Source organism: Oncorhynchus mykiss, chromosome 22 (assembly GCF_057628025.1).
Source record: "Oncorhynchus mykiss isolate SJ-2025 chromosome 22, ASM5762802v1, whole genome shotgun sequence".
Lineage (NCBI taxonomy): Eukaryota > Metazoa > Chordata > Actinopteri > Salmoniformes > Salmonidae > Oncorhynchus > Oncorhynchus mykiss.
Window position 1 is genome coordinate 35,917,042 of NC_143043.1, and position 24,471 is coordinate 35,941,512.

General features: G+C 43.6%; 1 protein-coding gene across 2 annotated transcripts in view; it reads left to right on the plus strand.

Annotated features, from left to right (window-relative positions):
- The window catches only part of LOC110501734 (leucine-rich repeat and calponin homology domain-containing protein 1), a 99,891-nt gene extending 75,420 nt beyond the window's left edge, over nucleotides 1-24,471 (plus strand). The window contains exons 14-20 of one of the 2 annotated variants that reach the window (XM_021579482.3): nucleotides 848-964; nucleotides 3,320-3,398; nucleotides 4,695-4,811; nucleotides 19,291-19,400; nucleotides 19,543-19,680; nucleotides 19,796-19,873; nucleotides 22,601-24,471. In XM_021579482.3, the coding sequence (XP_021435157.2) occupies nucleotides 848-964; nucleotides 3,320-3,398; nucleotides 4,695-4,811; nucleotides 19,291-19,400; nucleotides 19,543-19,680; nucleotides 19,796-19,873; nucleotides 22,601-22,885 (924 nt within the window). In that variant the 3' untranslated portion in view covers nucleotides 22,886-24,471. The remainder of the gene's footprint in view (nucleotides 1-847; nucleotides 965-3,319; nucleotides 3,399-4,694; nucleotides 4,812-19,290; nucleotides 19,401-19,542; nucleotides 19,681-19,795; nucleotides 19,874-22,600) is intronic. The other variant, XM_021579484.3, reaches the window with a different exon arrangement.

Below are 24,471 nucleotides of genomic sequence, written 5' to 3' on the forward strand. Positions count from 1 at the left end.
GTTCCAAACTTCTTCCATTTAAGAATGATGGAGGCCCCTGGGTTTTTGGTGCAGACATTTTTTGGTACCCTTCCCCAGATCTGTGCCTCGACATAATCCTGTTTCGGAGCTTTACGGACAATTCCTTCGACCTCATGGCTTGGTTTTTGCTCTGACATGCACTGTCAACTGTGGGACCTTTTATATAGAAAGGTGTGTGCCTTTCCAAATCAAGTCCATTTACCACAGGTGGACTCTAATAAAGTTGTAGAAAAATCTCAAGGATGATCAATGGAAACAGATGCACCTGAGCTCAATTTTGAGTCTCATAGCAAAGGGTCTGAATACTTATGTAAATAAGGTATTTCTGTTTATTTTATTTTATTTGCAATAATTTATTCTGTATTCGCGTCGTCATTATGGGGTATTGTGTGTAGCTTGATAAGGATTCTTAAAAATATATATATATTTTAGACCTATACTGCATGACCTCTGACTATGACCATTGTGTGAGTATGTGCCCCATCTGGGTGTGTCTGACGGTGTCAAACTAAAATATATCAGCATCTGTGTTACAGACTAAAACCCCTCTCCTGAGTTGGTGTGTGTTTAGTCTCCCTCCCTGAGCAAGCAGCAATGCACGTCCTATTCCTGCTGTAATATAGCTCTGCTGCTCGTTGGTAGTTGGATATTGTTAAGATGACTTGTTTGTAGTATAACTTATTTGAGTTGTGGTGAATGTTGTTTTGGAGCTGTATTAGAGTGTAAGCTTGTCTCCTTTGTAGAGTATAATTCTTTCTGGAAGTAAAGATTGAATTGGTGTGGTAGATGTACAAATAAGTTCCACTGGTTGGTATGTTCTATCTAGTGGGACACTCCCGATGGAGGCTTTGAGTTCCAGAAGAAACGAGAGTTGATTCTAGAGAGGGCCAGGCTGGAGGCCCAGCTTGCATACCAACAATATGAGACACATATGTCCAACCAGGTAACCCTAGTAACAAGCCATGGGTGGCCACGCCCCCTCAGGCTTACCAGCCAATCCCTTCCTCTGACTCCCCTCATCTAGTGTCGGTGTGTGTGTGTGTGTTTGTGTGTGGTCACTAATGCCCTTGACCACTGGTCCCAAGTCAGTTTTTGTGTGAAGTGTTACAGTTCCAAAGAGGGCTACAGTAGGGGTAAGCTCATCCTAGATATGTGGTTAAGTGCATTAGAGGTTGAATCCTAACTCAAGATCCGTGCGTAATTGAGTTTCTGCAAAAATATGTCATTGACTTCAATGCAAGATTGCATGACCGTTTACTTGCATCAAGTTAGGATTCAGCACTATGTGACCAGTAGGTGTGCTGGTGTGACCTCTATCCTGTTACCTAGCTAGCCAACCCATTACCTTTTAGACCTGTGTGTCGGTCTGCTGTTTTGCATATCTGTAACTTTGATCGTACCTTTGTTTACGCTTATAGAGGTACAATAGATGAAGGGAATTATTTGAAGCAGGTGCTTGTATGTGTTGTTTTTGTTGTGTCTGTGTGAGATTTTGTTTTGTGACGTGTAGCATGTTTCTATAGTTTGCAGTATGTGAAGTTGACCAATAGTTTACAAACAAACATCCCGACCCAGTCTGGGTCAATACCATGGAAGCTGTTGCACAGATACAGTCTCCGGCTAATGTTTGGTCCTGAGCTTCAGAGCAAGACAGGGATTGGCTCACACTTTATAGGCTTAACCAAATGCTTTTGAACTTTAAAAGTTGGTTTAATTTCTTTAAAAAGCTCTAGCCGGAGGGTTGAAAACCCTATAGTGGAAACACACCAGGACCAAGGAAGAAGGAACAACAGCATAGCACATAACAAGGAGAAGACATTAGCTGTGTTTCAATACTCATACTAACCATACCATTTGTGACGTAAATTTAGTATGTAGTTTGTTTATTGGACATATTATGGATATAGTTAGTATGCCAAAAGTTCCCAAACTACGACTTGTACAAGCAGTGGACACTATTTCTGTGCTTTTAGAGCCCATAATGCAATTATTCAGAAAATGGGCGTGGTTTCACAACTTTTCAGATTTGAAGAAAATGGCGGAAAATATGCAGCCGAAGTCTAACGAGAGCTGATACAAATTCATTGCTTTAGCTAATAATGACAAATGTTAAGAAAATGTTGAGCAATGTAATAAAGTCATGACTTTTCAAATAAGTTACTTTACATGTTATTTTGGATGACAATTTGTTAGCTACTCTAGCCTTACGAACTACATAGCATATCATTACAGCAGTTGCTTGTATGTACCAGTATGTTAGCTAGCTACCTAACGTTAGTTGGCCAGTATATGGACTATATGCTATCTAACTTACTGCCCAACGTTTATTGACTTGATTATTCATGTAATTCTTAGCTTAGCTAAGTGGTATATTTGTTGTGCGTTCTCAATGGACATTGTTAATGAAGTCGTAAGATGTCTAGCTAGTAATTTGTTATGCTAACAAGCTAGCAAGAAGTTGCATAGCAACAGCATCAACTTCCGGTAGACAGGCAAAGCGCTAGTACGCTCAACTGAAAGGATACTGTTCGTTTACAGTATGCTAAAATTAACTTATTGTATATGCCCATTAAGTTTGTAGTATACAGTATGTTAGGGCTGCAGGTAGCCTAGTGGTTAGAGCGTTGGTCTAGTAACTGAAAGGTTGCAAGATCGAATCCCCGAGCTGACAAGGTAAAAATCTGTCGTTCTGCCCCTGAACAAAGCAGTTAACCCACTGTTCCTAGGCCGTCATTGAAAATAAAAATGTGTTCTTAACTAACTTGCCTAGTTAAATAAAGGTAAAATAAATAATAATAATATGTTAGTATGGGTATTCGAGCACAGCTATTGTCTGGCAATTCTTTCAAAATCTTTAACAATGCTCTAGCGTTGTCACACACACACACAGAGACAAGGCCCGCTATTGGGGACAGGGCACACATCCAACACTGACCACTTGAAGAGAGCACTGTTACCACATAGCAACACCATATCCAATACCAGCTACATGGCCATAGAAACACTGGCCATACCAGTCAATCTGGGTGAGGGTCAGAGAGAAAGGGACAGGGTGAGTTATGATCTAGTTAAGCCATCTCAGAGGTCATCTGTAGTGTTACATAGTCATTGTATAGGACACCAATCTGAATCCTGCACAAACATGTTCTTCATACACACATATACAGTGCTCACACACATACACCACCAGCTTTCTTGTCCCCAGTAGACCTAGATAATGTGTGTGTTGTTTAAGTGTACTCTCAGGAGAAGAGGGTCCCTAACCTTTATGCCTGTACTCCCTTTGACTCTCTACCAGGGAGAAGACAGAGTTCCAGGCAGCGGTACCACGTTTACCACTCCTCCCACCCCTCCCTTCGGGTTGAAGCCCCGCTCGGGTGAGTGCAGGCTGGGCATGGCACGCTATAGGGGTTAGTGATGGCGGGTACCCCTCTATAGTCTCCATAATCAATACATTTCACACATCTCAGTCAGATAGGTGCACAATTCCTCCAACTGTCTACACAGACTACAGTCCCTGATAGAGTCCATTCATGCGTTTCTCTCCAAAATGAAGACATGGATGCCCTCAATCCCCTCCGCTCTGCTTCTCCCCCAGACCCCAAATCCTCCCACACCCCGATACAACTTTTATTGGGTTATACCATTAACCCAAAGTAAAAAAGACATGGGTTCAGTTCCTCCAATAGTCAAGAGTCAATCCCCCCCAAAAGTCACAATCCCACCCCAAAATTCACAACTTCTAATGAGGCACATAATATCTCATTAACACCCTCTGTCCCCAAAATAATCATCAGCAGCAGCAGTTGGGTCATGCTGTAGAGGCTACCGACCCAGTCCTGACTAACATGCAATGCTCCCACAATGTTTCTGTAATGCTGTGTGAACATGGCCCAGAGAGAAAGTGATGTGTGTTCGCTGAGAATACGTGGGTGTGAGTACTCTGCACCCAATCCCAAAGAGTGGCTATGGGGAAGAGGATACAAACACACATACAGTCTCTTCCTTCTTTGAGTTAAATAACTGACGGACTGGTTAACTACATCCTATGGAATAGAGCCGGTCCACAGACTCTGGGTTGAGAAAAACAATGTCTCTACGATGCTTTCCGAATCCTGTCTGGTATTCTCATGGTCAGATGGCTTTGGGTGCAGGTTCACCGAAATGACTCTAGCGTCTGATGTTCACTGCTTGTAGAATTAGAGTTAGCATCCATCCAGCTAGTTGCCACATACAGTACGTTACTACTGTAGTGTGTGAAATGTAGCTTTACCTGCTAACATTAACAGCATGTCATGAAATCTGTATTGTGAAATGGCACTAATATTGATTTATTTTTTTATCTTTGTTTTGTGTTGTTTTTTTTCTCTCATTTCATTTGTTTCTTCCTTTCCTCCCCCTCACCTTTTACTCCCTTTCTATCTTTCTACCAACTGCTGCATGACCTCTCACACCAATTCTCACTCCAATCACATCCCTTTATCTAACCCAATCTGCCTTTGCATGCGATTGTCAACTGCCGCTGCCTGTTTCGTTCCCTTCTGTTTTAAAATTCAAACCAAATTTTCGGGGACTTTTTCTGGTGTCTCGTGTTTTTGGGGTGTGGTTTTGGAATGGACCTGTCTTCTTCTACTTGCCCCCCCCCTTGCACCACACTACCCCTCTACCTCTAGCCCCTGCCTCACTGCCCTTCTCGCCCCAGCCCTGTCTCCGCCCCCTCCTCACACAGGCCCTGTCCGTCGATAAAGACACTCCCCCTAGACCAGGCGATGGAGTCATGCACACCAGTGGTAGGTCATTCCTTTCGATTATTCGGCCAATCGGAGGCCTCGAAAACAAAACAACTCGACAGAGTCTCAGATGTTTGCAAACAATGTGCATTTGTGTGACTTAAATTTCTCTCCCTCTTTTCCTTTTTTTATTTTGTTTTGTATGTTTTTCCTCTCTTTCTATCTATCACACACTCGCTGTGATCTTTCGTCTCTAATCTGTCTATCCCTCGTTCCAAGCCATGGGGGTGTGTGTGATGAAAGTGTGCAGTGTACTTTTGCGGTCACATCTGTGCCTTGGACCACATGTTTGGGTTGTTTTGATGACTCTGCTCCCTGACTGTGTTTTACACCATGCCCAAACCGGATGCGTGCGATCGTGCGCAAATTGATTTTGTCCCCCGACACCAAACGCGATTACAACATGCAGGTTGAAATTTCAAAACAAACTGAAGCAATTATATTAATTTGGGGACAGGTCGAAAAGCATGAAACATTTATGGAGATGTATCTAGCTAGCTTGCAGTTGCTAGCCAATTTGTCCTATTTAGCTAGTTATCTTGCTGTTGCTAGCTAATTTGTCCTGGGATATAAACATTGAGTTGTTATTTTACCTGAAATCACAAGGTCCTCTACTCCGACAATGAATCCACACATAAATCGGTCAACCGAATCGTTTCTAGTCATCTCACCTCCTTCCAGGCTTCTTTTTCTTCTTTGGACTTTAAATGGCGATTGGCAACTAATTTTCATAATAAGGTGCATTACCACAACCGACCTCAGTTCATCTTTCAATCACCCACGTGGGTATATGCTTCTAAAAACCAATGAGATGGGAGAGGCAGGACTTGCAACGTGTTCTGCGTCACAAATAGAATCAACTTCTATTTTAGCGCCTGGCAACATAGACGCTCGTTGGCGCGAGCGAGCAGTATGGGTACAATGATAGAATAACATGTATTTGTAAATTTATTTTGCAATGCTCGCGCACGCGATACGACCGGTGTGGTAGGCATGTTAGGCTTCGGCAATATACCGTTTGTACCGTATCCGGGGTATACCGAAATACCAACGATATGATTTTGAATACCGTTAATACAGCAGCAGCTCGCGGGATGGTGTGCTTCACCACTGCTTATAACTAACTATAAGTTATTTATAAATATAACAAATCTAACATACATGATATCCAGCTATGCATTTGGTTTGCTAACTTGCTATCTAAGTGGTTAGATGTCATGATCAAGCTTATTGGTTACAGCAGAGACATTCAATCCCCTCCTGGATCAAGATCCCTGTTGCCTACATTGTTTTGTGCTTCCACATTTTTTTTATTTATTGCGCCCCTTGTGTGCACTTCCGGTAATACGTATACCCCGGTATGATACAGAAACGGTATGACAGTATGAAAATCTAGATACCACCCAACCCTAGTATGAGGGGGGGGGGGGGGGGGGGACTCTGCCACTCATGTGGAGTGTGAGGGCACACTCGTAGAATTTTGGGCCGATTTTCTTAATTTTAGGCTCAAAAGAAGAGCATCGTCCTCTTATATCTGGTAGACTAGCTGGAGAGAAGGGGAGGAAGAAATTTTGAAATTAAGTAGAGTTTCCCCTTCTCAGTCATTAGCCTATTTGTTAGCAACATTTGTATGCAAATCTGCAATTCTGGAGCCCTATTTTACCAGTAAAATTCATGCAACAAATTCATGCCAATCATTGGTTTAGGTATTACACAACAAAATACCTTTATGATGCATTCCTACTTGGATACAGTGCCTTGAGAAAGTATTCGGCCCCCTTGAACTTTGCGACCTTTTGCCACATTTCAGGCTTCAAACATAAAGATATAAAACTGTATTTTTTTGTGAAGAATCAACAACAAGTGGGACACAATCATGAAGTGGAACGACATTTATTGGATATTTCAAACTTTTTTAACAAATCAAAAACTGAAAAATTGGGCGTGCAAAATTATTCAGCCCCCTTAAGTTAATACTTTGTAGCGCCACCTTTTGCTGCGATTACAGCTGTAAGTCGCTTGAGGTATGTCTCTATCAGTTTTGCACATCGAGAGACTGACATTTTTTCCCATTCCTCCTTGCAAAACAGCTCGAGCTCAGTGAGGTTGGATGGAGAGCATTTGTGAACAGCAGTTTTCAGTTCTTTCCACAGATTCTCGATTGGATTCAGGTCTGGACTTTGACTTGGCCATTCTAACACCTGGATATGTTTATTTTTGAACCATTCCATTGTAGATTTTGCTTTATTTTTTGGATCATTGTCTTGCTGGAAGACAAATCTCCATCCCAGTCTCAGGTCTTTTGCAGACTCCATCAGGTTCTTCCAGAATGGTCCTGTATTTGGCTCCATCCATCTTCCCAACAATGTTAACCATCTTCCCTGTCCCTGCTGAAGAAAAGCAGGCCCAAACCATGATGCTGCCACCACCATGTTTGACAGTGGGGATGGTGTGTTCAGCTGTGTTGCTTTTATGCCAAACATAACGTTTTGCATTGTTGCCAAAAAGTTCAATTTTGGTTTCATCTGACCAGAGCACCTTCTTCCACATGTTTGGTGTGTCTCCCAGGTGGCTTGTGGCAAACTTTAAACGACACTTTTTATGGATATCTTTAAGAAATGGCTTTCTTCTTGCCACTCTTCCATAAAGGCCAGATTTGTGCAATATACGACTGATTGTTGTCCTATGGACAGAGTCTCCCACCTCAGCTGTAGATCTTTGCAGTTCATCCAGAGTGATCATGGGCCTCTTGGCTGCATCTCTGATCAGTCTTCTCCTTGTATGAGCTGAAAGTTTAGAGGGACGGCCAGGTCTTGGTAGATTTGCAGTGGTCTGATACTCCTTCCATTTCAATATTATCGCTTGCACAGTGCTCCTTGGGATGTTTAAAGCTTGGGAAATCTTTTTGTATCCAAATCCGGCTTTAAACTTCTTCACAACAGTATCTCGGACCTGCCTGGTGTGTTCCTTGTTCTTCATGATGCTCTCTGCGCTTTTAACGGACCTCTGAGACTATCACAGTGCAGGTGCATTTATACAGAGACTTGATTACACACAGGTGGATTGTATTTATCATCATTAGTCATTTAGGTCAACATTGGATCATTCAGAGATCCTCACTGAACTTCTGGAGAGAGTTTGCTGCACTGAAAGTAAAGGGGCTGAATAATTTTGCACGCCCAATTTTTCAGTTTTTGATTTGTTAAAAAAGTTTGAAATATCCAATAAATGTCGTTCCACTTCATGATTGTGTCCCACTTGTTGTTGATTCTTCACAAAAAAATACAGTTTTATATCTTTATGTTTGAAGCCTGAAATGTGGCAAAAGGTCGCAAAGCTCAAGGGGGCCGAATACTTTCGCAAGGCACTGTATGTTAGATGAAACAACTTATTTCTTGAATAGGTATAAGTCTGGAGCCCTCCTGTACCCAACAACACTAACACACATCCACATACTCTAAACACACATACTCTCTGACACACATGCACATTTATACACACAGATTTGTGTGTTTCTGTGTCTGGGTACAGTAAGTTGTTTTACCACATTGTGTCTGACACAGAACGTGTTCATTCCCCCTGCAGTTATTAGAACAGCATGTTTCTCAGTATGTTCACTCCCAGTACAACCACAGTCCAGATCTAGCAACACACATAGACATCCTCCATTAAGTCTACTCTGATACAGGCTCTGCATGAAAACCTATTAAACACAGACACCAGATCTTTCATGCCAGGGCTAATATGGGTGGGAAAGCAGACTGGGTTCATACTCCCTCACTCACTCACTCACTCACTCACACATAGAGAGAGAGAGCTTCTACCACTAAGCCATAAGACTACTAAATAGTTAACCAATAGCTACCCGGACTATCTGCATTGACCATGTTTGCACTCTTGACTCATCACTGCTGCTACTGTTTATTATCTATCCTGTTGCCTAGTCACTTTACCCCTAACTATATGTACATACGGTGGGGCAAAAAAGTATTTAGTCAGCCACCAATTGTGCAAGTTCTCCCACTTAAAAAGATGAGAGAGGCCTGTAATTTTCATCATAGGTACACTTCAACTATGACAGACAAAATGAGAAGAAAAAAATCCAGAAAATCACAATGTAGGATTTTTAATGAATTTATTTGCAAATTATGGTGGAAAATAAGTATTTGGTCAATAACAAAAGTTTATCCCAATACTTTGTTATATACCCTTTGTTGGCAATGACAGAGGTCAAACTTTTTCTGTAAGTCTTCACAAGGTTTTCACACAATGTTGCTGGTATTTTGGCCCATTCCTCCATGCAGATCTACACTAGAGTAGTAATGTTTTGGGGCTGTCGCTGGGCAACACAGACTTTCAACTCCCTCAAAAGATTTTCTATGGGGTTGAGATCTGGAGACTGGCTAGGCCACTCCAGGACCTTGAAATGCTTCTTACGAAGCCACTCCTTCGTTGCCCCGGCGGTATGTTTGGGATCATTGTCATGGTGAAAGACCCAGCACGTTTCATCTTCAATGCCCTTGCTGATGGAAGGAGGTTTTCACTCAAAGTCTCACGATACATGGCCCCATTCATTCTTTCCTTTACACAAATCAGTCGTCCTGGTCCCTTTGCAGAAAAACAGCCCCAAAGCATGATGTTTCCACCCCCATGCTTCACAGTAGGTATGGTGTTCTTTGGATGCAACTCAGCCTTCTTTGTCCTCCAAACACAACAAGTTGAGTTTTTACCAAAAAGTTATATTTTGGTTTCATCTGACCATATGACATTCTCACAATCTTCTTCAGGATCATCCAAATGCTCTCTAGCAAACTTCAGACGGGCCTGGACATGTACTAGCTTAAGCAGGGGGACACATCTGGCACTGCAGGATTTGAGTCCCTGGTGGCGTAGTGTGTTACTGATGGTAGGCTTTGTTACTTTGGTCCCAGCTCTCTGCAGGTCATTCACTAGGTCCCCCTGTGTGGTTCTGGGATTTTTGCTCACCGTTCTTGTGATCCCTTTGACCCCACGGGGTGAGATCTTCCGTGGGTCCCCAGATCGAGGGAGATTATCAGTGGTCTTGTATGTCTTCCATTTCCTAATAATTGCTCCCACAGTTGATTTCTTCAAACCAAGTTGCTTACCTATTGCAGATTCAGTCTTCCCAGCCTGGTGCAGGTCTACAATTTTGTTTCTGGTGTCCTTTGACAGCTCTTTGGTCTTGGCCATAGTGGAGTTTGGAGTGTGACTGTTTGAGGTTGTGGACAGTTGTCTTTTATACTGATAACAAGTTCAAACAGGTGCCATTAATACAGGTAACGAGTGGAGGACAGAGGAGCCTCTTAAAGAAGAAGTTACAGGTCTGTGAGAGCCAGAAATCTTGCTTGTTTGTAGGTGACCAAATACTTATTTTCCACCATAATTTGCAAATAAATTCATAAAAAATCCTACAATGTGATTTTCTGGATTTTTTTTCTCATTTTGTCTGTCATAGTTGAAGTGTACCTATGATGAAAATTACAGGCCTCTCTCATCTTTTGAGGTGGGAGAACTTGCACAATTGGTGGCTGACTAAATACTTTTTTGCCCCACTGTATCTACCTCAATTCCCTCATACCCCTGCACATCGACTCGGTACTGGTACCCCATGTACAGTATATAGCCAAGTTATTCAAGTTACTCATTGTGTAGTTATTCCTCGTGTATTTATATGTTTTTTCTCTCTGGATTGTTGGGAAAGGCCTGTAAGTAAGCATTTCACTGGTAGTCTACACCTGTTGTATACCAAGCATGTGACAAATACGATTTGATTTGACATACAGCTTCATACTGGTCTGTTGCTCTACTCCGGCTTCCCTTCTATAGCTCAGGGTATTTATGTATTTATATTTGAACTGTTAGATAATGGTCTCACTGGGGATATCCCTCTTCCATCAGGAGGAAACCGGAAGCTGCCAGCAGCCATTTTCCCCCCAGGGCGACTCATGTTACAGGATTGTTTAACATGTTCTAAGGGTGCGTTTTTATGACATCAGCATGGAGTCAAAGTCAACATGAGCATTTTATTACTCTCCCGTTGCTAATGATAACAATTTTATTTGTATATCACTTTTCATCTACTACCATTTTCAAAGGGTTTTCCAATGCATGTGTAAGAGTAAACCACCAATGGCAGGGTAAAAGACCAATAGGTATTATAATAACATAGACATGAAGAAAGAAAATAAAAATGTTCCAAGGAGCAGTAATGTTGAAAAGGAATGTTGGACAATCTATCATATGGGATATCCTAGTAGTGAGAACAGTGTTGATAGCTGCATATTTGTTTTCAATAAAGAGCCAATCATAGCCACGCACCAATAAACAGGTCAGGCCTCAGGGAGGTGACATCACCAGTAACCAATAGGAGTTTAGATCAGGAGTGTCTGACCTCATTAACAGCCAATCAGGTCCCAGAACCCGAGCTAAGGGCACCATTCCAAATCAGTGTGTCTAGGGTCACACCACCAGCAGTAGTTGTTGGTAACACGGTTAGCCTGTTTGTGTGTGGATGTCTGAGGGCAGAACTACGACGCAGAATGACTGTACTGATACTGATGACCGTGTGCTGTAGTAGCTGTTATTGACCTTTGACTTCGTAAACAACACCAGCTGCCAAGAGATTTTACTATCCTCTGAGTGGGTGATGTCACACAGTAGCAGCATTGACTGACTAGAAAGGAACCAGGATTGGAAACTTCCTCTGTGATACAGGATTTCCTTTTGGGGTAGAACACCACTGTGTGGCCATTAGATAGTGTTAAACTGGGTTTGTTGTTGAAAGCAAGACACACAGAGATGTCATCCTCTATCTTTCTTTCTCTTGTCTCTCTCGCTCTTTCTCTGACCCCATCACCAATCAGTGTGTGCCCTCAGAGGCTCTATCAATGTGTATAACACTGGAACAAATAAACGCCCTGCCATTACATACACAGTAGTCTATTTTAGAGGAGATGCTATCTATTCCTCTGGAAGGCTGGGAGGGAGAATAGTTTCAAAGGAGAGAGGGGGATGTAGAGAAAGCATCTCTACTCCACTGAAGCTAAATGGACCTTGGGAGAGTTGGCTTTGCCCCTGAGAGCTTGGTGGAGGAATGCTACCCTGCACTCAACCCTCCACCTGACCCCTTGTACCCTCTCCCCTGACCCTCGCCTCCTCCTTCTCCAGCTGGGCTTTGTGGCCAGGGGTCTTCCTTGGCAGTGCCCAGCCTGGCTTGGTACAGGGCAGGCCAGTGTCCAACATGCCAGTGTAGCCTTCTGGAAGAGAAGACAGGGGAAATGCCAACAAGCATGCCCCAGAGCTTTGTTGCACTGCCAAGACACAGTCAAAACCTGACAGGACATATCTCAATAAATCTCTCTTTTTCATATTATTTTCTCCTGCTCTCTCTCTCTAACAGTAATGGAGTGAGTTGTTTTTATACTGGAGCCAGAGAGGGGTAGTACCAATGTTCTAACTTCCTGTTTTCTGACTATCGCCTTTGTTTACCGAAACACAGTTGTTTACACAAGGAAGTTCACCTTGGATTACATTTTCCTCTCTATTCTCTCTCTCTCTCTCTTTCTCGCTCTCTTTCTCTCTCTCTCTCTCTCTCTCTCTCTCTCTCTCTCGCTCTCTTTCTCGCTCTCTTTCTCTCTCTCTCTCTCTCTCTCGCTCTCTCTCTCGCTCTCTTTCTCGCTCTCTCGCTCTGAGCCAATGCAGTCCTGTCAGCAGGATGAGGAATGTTCTCAGTCTCCATAATGTATTTCATTTGTCAGAACATTTTATGGCTGAATGTTGACCCTGTCCAACTGAAAGGCTACATCCTAAATCTCCTAGAGAGAGTGAAATAAATAAAAGAGGAGGGACATAGAGAGAAATGTAGACACAGAGGGAGAGAAACAGAGACGATGAAAACAAAATGTAGACAGAGCAGACAGCAGACGTAGGGAAAGGAGAGCAAACTGGAATGTGATAACAATAGGGGTGGGAGGTGAATTCAGACTCCTAGACTGCCCAGTCTGCCTGGGTATGAATAGTGTATGCAGTAAATTCTGACCGGGTCACAGTTTCTGCCTGTTTTGATTTAGTATCCATCCACCATCCATGGCACCACAAGTTATTTAGACTAGACTGAGCAGGGCTGAACTGTGCCAGTTTACTGAGAGAAATACATGCTGAGGCTGGCTGGCTCACTGACATTAACTTCTTTGAGACGATGTGAAAAAGCGCTTTTTAACTGTAGTCCATTATCATTATTTTTTATGAAGGACCAGCTACAGAGAGTGTATACGTTTTTAACTTTATAACTGTCATCTCCATGACTACACTGTCTGGACCAATGACAGTATCTTGCTGTGTCATCGCTTTGGGACCAATTTGTTTGGTGAAGAAATATTCGGAAGCGTTGTTTGGTGCTAAAACTGTCCAGATGGTCTGCTTGCCTGAGCATGAGAGAGAGAAAGAGAGAGATGTTGCCCTGTAGGATACATTCATGCTGTGCCCTTCCAGAATGTTCTGAGACTCTGTGCTGTGTCCTTCCAGAATGTTCTGAATGTCTGTGCTTTGTCCTTCTGTAATGTTCTGAGAGTCTGTGCTGTGTCCATCCAGAATATTCTGAGAGTCTGTGCTGTGTCCTTCCAGAATGTTCTGAGAGTTTGTGCTGTGCCTGTGTGTGAGCCCAGAGTGTTAAGTTCTGAAATGTGCTAAGAGGAGGCAGTGGCTCCTTTTCTACGCTTTCCCAATCTCTCCCTCTTTCTCTCTCTGCTGTTCATTCACTCCCTTTAGGATGCCCAGGAAACCCACACCACTCAGGATTAGCCTCCGATTACAACAAAATGCACAACTATCAAATCAAACTATTTGTCACATGCGCCCGAATACAACAGGTGAAGTAGACCTTACTGTGAAATGCATACTTACGAGCCCTTAACCAACAATGCAGTTCAAGAAATAGAGTTAAGAAAATATTTTCGAAATAACATAAAAAAATAAATAAAAGTAACACAATAAAATAACAATAACAAGCCTATATACAGGGGGTACTGAGTCATTGTGCGGGGGTACAGGTTAGTCGAGGTAATTTGTACATGTAGGGAGGGGTAAAGTGACTATGCATAGATAATAAACAGCGAGTAGCAGCAGTGTAAACACAAAGGGGGTCAATGTAAATAGTCCGGGTGGCCATTTGATTAATTGTTCAGCAGTCTTATGGCTTGAGGGTAGAAGCTGTTAAGGAGCCTTTAGGACCTAGACTTGGCGCTCCGGTACCGCTTGCCGTGCGGTAGCAGAGAGAACAGTCTATGACTTGGGTGACTGGAGTCTTTGACCATTTTTTGGGCTTTCCTCTGACACCGCCTGGTATAGATGTCCTGGATGACTGGAAGCTTGGCCCCAGTGATGTAGTGGGACGTTCGCACTACCCTCTGCCTTGCAGTCGGAGGCCGAGCAGTTGCCATACCAGGCAGTGATGCAACCATGCTCTCAATGGTGCAGCTGTAGAACCTTTTGAGGATCTGAGGATCCATGCCAAATCTTTTCAGTCTCCTGAGGGGGAATAGGTTTTGTCATGCCCTCTTCCCGACTGTCTTGGTGTGCTTCGACCATGTTAGTTTGTTGGTGATGTGGACACCAAGGAACTTGAAGCTCTCAACCTGCTCCACTGCAGCCCCGTCGATGAGAATGGAGGCGTGCTTGGTCCTCTTTTTCCTGTAGTCCAAGATCAGCTCCTTTTGTCTTGCTCACGTTGAGGGAGAGCTTATTGTCTTGGCACCACACTGTCAGGTCTCTGACCTCCTCCCTATAGGCTGTCTCATCATTGATGGTGATCAGGCCTACCACTGTTGTGTTGCAGCAAACTTAATTAATGATGGTGTTGTAGTCGTGGGTGAACAGTGAGTACAGAGGGGGACTGAGCACGCACCCCTGAGGGGTCCGCATCATGGGCGCTCTCATGTGTGTCAGGGTTGTTCTCAATTCAGAATTTAATTGAGAATGCCTCATAAATGAAAATGTTTTTTTTTTTTTACTTCACCTTTATTTAATCAGGTAAGCTAGTTGAGAACAAGTTCTCATTTACAACTGTGACCTGGCCAAGATAAAGCAAAGCGGTGCGACACAAACAACAACACAGAGTTACACATGGAATAAACAAGCGTACAGTCAATAACACAATAGGGGGAAAAAGTCTATATACATTGTGTGCAAATGGCGTGAGGAGGTAAGGCAATAAATAGGCCATAGTAGCGAAGTAATTACAATTTAGCAAATTAAACCTGGAGTGATAGATGAGCAGATGGTGATGTGCAAGTAGAAATACTGGTGTGCAAAAAAGCAGAAAAGTAAATAAAGACTTTATGGGCATGAGGTAGGTAGATTGGATGGGTATTTACAGATGGGCTATGTACAGCTGCAGCGATCGGTTAGCTGCTCAGATAGCTGATGTTTAAAGTTAGTGAGGGAAATATAAGTCTTCAGCTTCAGCGATTTTTGCCATTTTTTCTAGTCATTGGCATCAGAGAACTGGAAGGAAAGGCAGCCAAAGGAGGTGTTGGCTTTGGGGATGACCAGTGAGATGTACCTGCTGGAGCGCATGCTATGGGTGGGTGTTGTTATCGTGACCAGTGAGCTGAGATAATGCGGCGCTTTACCTAGCATAGACTTATAGATGACCTGGAGCCAGTGGGTCTGGCCACGAATATGTAGCAAGGGCTGGCTGACTAGAGCATACAGGTTGCAGGGGTGGTTGGTATAAGGGGCTTTGGTGACAAAACGAATGGCACTGTGATAGACTGCATCCAGTTTGCTGAGTAGAGTATTGGAAGCTATTTTGTAAATGACATCGCCGAAGTCGAGGATCGGTAGGATAGTCAGTTTTACGAGGGTATGTTTAGAGGCGTGAGTGAAGGAGGCTTTGTTTGCGAAATAGGCTTTAAATAGATTTAATTTTGGATTGGAGATGTTTAATATGAGTTTGGAAGGAGAGTTTGCAGTCTAGCCAGACACCTAGGTAAATTCAATTCTTGAATTTGAACTGAGGTAGTAAACAGGATACAGTCAAATTTGAATTAAAGGAAATGTTATTGTATTCAGTGAAATTCTACTACCTCTTCTATTCTATATTAGGTGAAGTCTATGTACACCTGAGTGGTGCAGCTGTCTAAGGCACTGCATCTCAGTGCTAGATGCGTCACTACAGACCCTGATTCGATTCCAGGCTGTATCACAACCGGCAGTGATTGGGAGTACCATAGACACCGCACAATTGGCTGAGCATCGTTAGGGTTTGGCCGTCATTGTAAATATCAATAGGTTCTTAAATGACTTGCCTAGTTGAAAAAATATACACTGAGCACACCCCCTTTTGCCCTCAGAACAGCCTCAATTTGTCGGAGCATGGACTCTACAAGGTGTCAAAACCATTCCTCAGGGATTCTGGCCCTTGTTGACTTCAATGCTCCCAACAGTTATGTCAAGTTGGCTGGATGTCCTTTAGGTTGTGGACCATTCTTCATACACATGGGAAACTGTCAAGCGTGAAAAACGCAGCAGTGTTTCGGTTCTTGACACAAACCAGTGTGCCTAGCACCTACTACCATACTCCACTCAAAGGCACTTTGGCACACACACAATCCATGTCTCAGTTGTCTGAAGGTTAAAAAATCCTTCTTTAACCTGTTTCATCCCCTTCATCTAGAATGATTGAAGTGGATTTAACAAGTGACATCAATAATGTGTCGTAGCTTTCACCTGGATTCACCTGGTCAGTCTGTCATGGACAGAGCAGGTGTTCTTAATGTTTTGTACATCTTTTACATAAAACATCACACATGTCATTATATTGATTTGCACTGAATTACATTCTACTTCCTGTTACTCAAATTCACATTTATTCAATTTGATTTTCAACTCATCAGTTGAATGTGAGTAAATTCCCAGATTCAGAATTGAGCACAATCCTGGTGTGTGTGGTGTGTGAGTTGTTGATGGGGTAGTCAGTGAATGCCAGGCAGCCTCTGTTTCTCCATCTGTGTAAAAGTGACTGCCAGCCTGTCAGTATGGGCCTCTAAGGACCAAACATTATCAGAGAGAGAAGGGGAGAAAGGGGGAGGAGCTTATCATGTCCTGTGTTAACTCCTGTGTTTTATCACTGCGTGACCAGCTTTAAGATGAGTGACCAGCTTTAAGATGAGTCCCTGGTGTCATAAACCGTTATTGTTATTGTCAGGGCCAGGAACAGCTGAAGGAGGGTTGAGTTAAATCATTCCCCCATGCTATATTGTGACTGGCTCTATCTACGAACCCCCTCGTCTAGTCAATGTTCTGCTGCCCTAGTATGAGACCTCTGTGTGTTTACAATAATTGACATATCTGTGCTTCCTCTCTACATGATCACGTCTCATTCTGTTATTGAATGTTCCCCTCCCTAGCCACATTCACACCCTCTATAATAGTCAACACCCTGTTCTGTCTATGGCGATGGAGGAGTGATCGCCCCTCTCTACTCTATATCAGCCTTTCATGCTTCTGGATGAGGCCTGTGTGTGTGTTTATCTCTAACTTCCTACTGGGATAGCCCCTCAAGGAGCCATTGCCCCTGTAAGAGATGGTCAGATAGGGCCAACGTTATTAAAGTCTAGTGTGAATACTTTAAAAATGCAATCTCCTTTCCTTTTCCCCAAGCGTGGGTTGAAATGGCCAGTGACTCTTGGGCTCCCCCATGTGATGTGACTTTGTACCACAAGGCAGAGCTACAGAATGTGTTCCATGTAGTGGTGTGTCACTGAGCTGTATATGGAGGCTGTTGCAAGGGAGATTTATGACTAGAATATAGGCCACAGACTTAGCAAATGATTAACTTCTATGTTGTAGAACGATGGCTGTAACATGTGATCAGAGGCCAAGGCTGTTTCTCTTTTACACACACACACACACACACACACACACACACACACACACACACACACACACACACACACACACACACACACACACACACACACACACACACACACACTCCTCTGAATACATTTCCTCCTCCCACACTTTAAAACAAATGCTTCATTTCCTCTAATGCGTTTTCTTTGTTATACCTATGCTTACCAGTTAAAGTGGTTTTATGAATATATTACAAACAGAGAAGACTTCTGTTTTTATGAGTACAATAACACAAAACAAATAAATATGCTCCATTGTCAAGCCTCTTCAAATCTCCTGTCAGTTGCTGTAGTTCCTGGAGGGGTCATGCTATCTGTTGGTATGCAGGATTGACTAAGTGGGACGTCTGAGGGGAAACCAATTTTCCACATTCAATCTTCCTGCAGGCGGCTGCTTTCATGACAATGAAGGCAGCCCAGAGCCCAGCACTGTAGGGTGCATCTGGATATGAATAAGGGGTTATGCAAGCATGCAGTAACAATAGCTACATATCCATTTGTAAGAGAAAGTGTGATTTCGGTGTCAGTGAAATATTGCAGTATGCATTTACACTACATGACCAAAAGTGTGTGGACTCCTGCTCATCTCATTCCAAAATCATGGTCATTAATATGGAGTTGGTCCCCTTATTGCTGCTACAACAGCCTCTACTCTTCTGGGAAGGCTTTTCACTAGATGTTGGAACATTGCTGCGGGGACTTGCTTCCATTAAGGCCCCAAGAGCATTAGTGTGGTCAGGCACGGATGTTGGGTGATTAAGCATGGCTCGCAGTCGGCGTTCCAATTCATCCCAAAGGTGTTCAATGGGGTTGAGGTCAGGCCAGCCAAGTTCTTCCACACCGATCTCAACAAACCATTTCTTTATGGACCTCGCTTTGTGCACAGGAGCATTGTCCTGCTGAAAAAGGAAAGGGCCTTCCCCAAACTGTTGCCACAAAGTTGGAAGTGCAGAATCGTCTAGGATGTCATTTTATGCTGTGGCTTTAAGATTTCCCTTCACTAGAACTAAGGGACCTAGCCCGAACCATGAAAAACAGCGCTAGACCATTAATCCTCCTCCACCAAACTTTACAGTTGGCACTATGTATTCTGGCAGGTAGTGTTCTCCTTGCATCCGCCAAACCCAGATTCATCCGTCGGACTGCCAGATGGTGAAGCGTAATTCATCACCCCAGAAAACGTGCTTTCACTGCTCCAGAGTCCAACGGCGGCAAGCTTTACACCACTCAAGCTGAAGCTCGGCATTGCGCATGGTGATCTTAGGCTTGTGTGCTGCTGCTCGGCCATGGTACACCTGTCAACAACGGGTTTGGCTGGAATAGCCGAATCCACTCATTTGAAGGGGTGTCCACATACTTGTATATACAGTATAGTGTATTTAGGCTACAGTGTGTGCTTTTATAGGTGTGAAATGCATACTAGCATGTGTTTGTGTGCGTGGGTCTGAATGTAAGTGTACTGTACAGTATGTGTAAGTGTTAGTTGCTGAGCTCCCTGTCTAACGGCTGACCTGTTGTTCTCTCCTCCGGCCTGTTGGGGGTAGTGTTCCTGAGGACCCATAAGAGTCTGGAGTCTGTGGATCCTCAGTTCACCATGAGGAGGAAGATGGAACAGCTGAGAGAAGAGCTGGAGCTGATGGAACAACTCAGAGAGGTGAGAGCTTCTCTGTCAATCTCTTTCTCTCCCTCACTCTCGTCTGGAAGTCAACTCCCCATCCACGAGCATTATGTCCTCGGTTTGTGCATGTGTTAAGGTGTATGTTTTGACCCCTCTTACCCCTCCTGTCTTCCCTCAGAGTATAGAGAGCAGACTGAAGGTGGCTCTTCCTGAAGACCTGGGCTCCTCCCTCATGGACGGGGTGGTGCTCTGCCATCTGGCTAATCACATTCGCCCACGCTCCGTGGCCAGCATCCATGTGCCCTCGTCCGCTGTGGTATGTCTGGGGGTCAATGAGGGGTTGAAGAGGGATAAGTAGGAATGGGTGATTCTTTGTGTTATAGACAGTTATAGTCTGTGTTGAGCTATGTGTTCTATGTGTGACTCCATAGCCCAAACTCAGCATGGCCAAGTGTCGGAGGAACGTGGAGAACTTCCTGGATGCCTGTAGGAAGATGGGCGTTCCCGAGGTGAGACACTCCTGTCTGTTAGATAGTGGCACCTTGACCCTGAATCAGCCACTCTATTTCAGATTCACCTGTTAGAGTTGGGATTTGACTGAAGGAAACTGATCCTTGATCTGTTAAGTTTGAATAAATGCTACAGTGCATCATTGGGGTTGGAATCTAGTTGTGGGTGGGCTGATTAGGGATCAGTGAAGCAAACAGCCTGTAGAGGACACAGATACGAAACACACTAGAATGGAGCATCAGAAAGGGCTAGATGCTAGTGCTGGGATGAAACTGGACCATTTGACAAGTCTACAACTTCTTTAGGTTATACAGTAATAGTTAGTTCTCGGATATGTATTTGACATTGGGACCAAACCCCTTTTATAATCATCACCTTTAAACAATCTTCCCAGTCAGAGCACAGAGTTTGATCCCAGAACTGGCACCTCCCACTACCTCCTCTGAAAGAGAGAGAGAAAGTTATGACACAAACATTAGAGCTCCATCATCATCATTACACTGGACTGTACAGGCTTTGGGCTTCCTCTATGGTGTACCAAATGACCAGTGGTACACTTTTAAACTTTGACCCGGCTCTTGCCTGTTTCTGACCCCAGCGTGTGCCAAAGACAAAAATGAGTTTAACGGGAGCTGGTGTGCTCATGTCATTTACTTGACTAAAACATTTTGTGTGTGTATGGGTTGGTAACATAGGACTTGGCGACTGCACTTCCTGAGTTGGATCATTAAGAAATGCTGATGACACCAAGTCAAACCAACTTTGCCACGGTTGCACACCAGCTGGCTGAAGCTAATTGGCAAAATTATTTGTCTAACTCCTCACACCTGTGAACACTCATTAAGAAATGCTAGCAACCATGGCTGAATTCAAACGTGAATTGGTGTGACCGTGAACCAATTCACGTTTGAATTCAGCCATGGTTGCTAGCATTTCTTAATGAGTGTTCACAGGTGTGAGGAGTTAGACAAATAATTTTGCCAATTAGCTTCAGCCAGCTGGTGTGCAACCATGGCAAAGTTGGTTTGACTTTGGATAGCCTATCTCTAGGGATAGTTAGGGACCATCAATAATTACACAATGTAAATGGGGCAATATTTTCATGTTGGACATCTTTTAGTTGTCTCATCGAATGCTTTCAATATTTGTATACCACTTTTTACAATTTATAGTTGGTTTGAGGTTTAAGTCATTGAAATTTGGAGCTATTGACCTTTTAAAATATTGTCTCAAGTACATTGTGTAATTTACTGATGGTCCCTAACTAGCCCCAAAGGGATATTGAATTTCAAACCAAATTGATCATCAGGGCATTAAGATCGGTCTTGTGCAGCTGCGCTCCGAATTGATGGTTACTTGGGTGCTGTGGGAATGTGGGTAGGATTAAAATAAACCCAACCCCACAGAAAACTGTTACAGTACCCTTAATTCCGTGACATACGATTATTTCCTATCATCTTTATGACCAACATTATCCTGTTTACACTTTGTAGTCAATTTTGACACTAGAATAGATGTTTTTGACTCCTTTCGATGCCACATAGGCCATTTTCAAAACGATAAGTTTCATTTTAGGGACAATCGCTCTTTAATAAGTGTGCTTGTGTGTGAGTATCAAATTGGCCCAGTGACCCTAGCTCCTCGTTGCTATGTGATTGCTCCTTTTAGTAAATATATTCAATAATTATGACCATTATTTCTGTCGCCCAGTGATTACATATACAGTAGCAGTGGGACACATTCTTTGGTCATACCCTAGTATAGTAACCACAGCTGTGATTGTGTTTAAAGGATTCTCTCTTCACTCAATGAGCCTGGTCGAAACCTCACACTACAAAAGTTGCCTTTCAGTCACTGTGTTTGAGTAGCCTGATGGGACTGTACATTAGAATGCAAAGTATCACCATTACCAACAGTGAGACCGTCTGAGACCTCTTGGCTGCTTCCTTAGACCTCCTGCTTGCTTGCTGTTGCTAGTCTGGTTTTGCTTGTGTAACCTGGCCCTAGCCAACTTGTAATCCTACTGCTTGCTGGCTGAAATGTCGCTGCCTCACTGAAACAGGTGCTTTATGCTGGATTGAAAGCTAATGCTAGCAAATGCAAGTGAAGGTGTAGCTGGCAGACACCGACCGCACCCTCATTGCTCCTAACGCTCCACACCACAGCATGGCCTGCTTTCTGAAAGAGAGATAGAGTTCAGTCTCAGTTTGATAAAATGAGTAAGTCACACACTCTCTCTCAAAAAGCAGCCCTGCACATTGCCCTGGTAACCCACGCCTGCGCAGCCCTGCACAAAAAACACACACCTTGACCCCTGACCTCGGTTCCCACTGGTTAATATCCTGCTTTGTTTCTCTCTGTTCTGTTTTCCTGCCGGACCACCCTCTATCTTCCTTCTCTTCTTCTCCCCTGAATCCCCTCCCCTTATTTCTCTTTTCTTGGCACTCCCTTCCCATTTTCTTCCTCTTCTTTGTTCTGGTATTTTTTCTCCTATGTGTTGTTCTTCCCCCTCATTATTCTCCTCCACTTCTATCTGGCTGTATTTCTCTTCTTCATCCACAAAATTCTTTGATGTTCCTATGTGAGCCCCTTCCTTTCTATCTTTATCATTCTCTTCCCCCCATTCTCCATTCATCCCTCCAACTTCTTTTCCTTTTTCCAATCCTTCTCCCTTCACCTTCATTTACATTGTATGTTACCTCCTCCGCTCCTCTTTGGGCCCTCAGTCGTCCCTCTGCTCAGCATATGACATCATCCAGTGTCACCTGCGGCCGATCCGTGTCACCGTGTGTGCCCTGGTCGCCATGGAGACCCCCACAGAGGGGAGGAACTCAGACAGACAGGGGGAGGACCCGAGTCCAAACCCAAGCCCTGCCCCAGTGGTGTCTACACAGGTCGCCTTGGTTCCGTCTCCCGCCTGGCAGCCCTGGGACCTGATTGGCTCGAGCCTAGTACATGTGTTCTGTCTCCTCCTGCTGTTTGTGGCCTATAGCTGGAGCGAGCTGACGTAATGCCACCTGTCAATCTCCTGTCAAAGCCCCCCCTCCCGCATGTGCCAACACATCTCCGTCCGCAATCCTCCTCTTTCTTCAACCTCGTTTCTGTGCTCTTCTTCTCTGCCCAGAAAAAGCTGCTGACTCACTCACCTAGTGTGTCTCTCACACACACTTTTATTCATGCACACATTACAGATGCACACCAATAAACTCCAATAAATACCAACTCACAACCTCACACACATGCATTCATATACTGTCCCCATCAATACTGCACATTCCAACTGTTGAAAGAATCCTGGAGCTTGTACACAAGGGGTTTACCGGAAGACTCTTTACAACTCTTTGGCCAATGTGTCAAATCAAGCCTATCATGTTGGACTCTTGGCTTTATTAATGCCCTCTAGGTTCACAGACCGGGTTGTATGGGGTCATACACTGTCTCTTGGTTCCATACAGCCTATCTAGTTTGGGTCCAGGTAAGCACAGAGCATTAATAGGGTTCCTCTATCAAGCTGGATCTTGGCACTTTTTTGTAGCATTGGTTTCTCTCTTCAAGACACATCAAATACAGGTACAATACTGTCTGCTCAAAGGAAATAGTAAAGCTCAATAGTGATGCCATCTATGACACAAAGACACAACAAACAGTGTATCAGTTTGGACCTAATAAACACACCACTTATGACTAGACTGTAAAATGTCACTACAGAACACTGCCACTAAATAAGGTTCAATAATCACGTCACTACGGCACATCTTTACCACCCGACCATCTACAGGTAACTACCAAAATAATGGAAAGGCTTGAGTAAATGATGGATACAAAATATATTGAAAGCAGATGCTTCCACACAGGTGTGGTTCCTGAGTTAATTAAGCAATTAACATCCCATAGGGTCATGTATAAAAAGGCTAGACAGGCCATTATTTTGGCTACTATGGCGATGTCCCCATAGGATGACAGAGCACAAGTGATCACTGAGTGGTTTGATGAGCATGAAAACGATGTAAACCATATGCCATGGCCCTCTCACTCCCCAGATCTCAATCAAATTTAACACTTATGGGAGATTCTGGAGCGGCGCCTGAGACAGCGTTTTCCACCACCATCAACAAAACCCCAAATTATGATGTTTTTTTGTGGAAGAATGGTGACGCATCCCTCCAATAGAGTTCCAGACAGTTGTAGAATCTATGCCAAGGTGCATTGAAGTTGTTCTGGCTCGTGATGGCCCAACACCCGATTAAGACCCTTTATGTTGGCGTTTCCTTTATTTTGGAAGTTACCTGTACGTAACTTTCATATCGCTATAGTTGATTTACCCTGGGGGAGTTACATGACTACAGTATGTAGAAGTTTTGGGCCGACTATTGTATTATTGTCGTGGTTCAGACTGTAGACTTATTTTCTTACTTTAAAACCTCATGAAGATACATTGGATGGAAGTTTATTTTACCCAGCGACTGCAATTGGTACGCCGTTATACTATTAGTTCTGTGTGTTTTAACTCGGCCATTGCTGTGAGGCTTTATAATGACTTGTATATCTGATGGTGTGAATGGAACTGGTAATAAATGTACAGTTACCACCTCTCCTA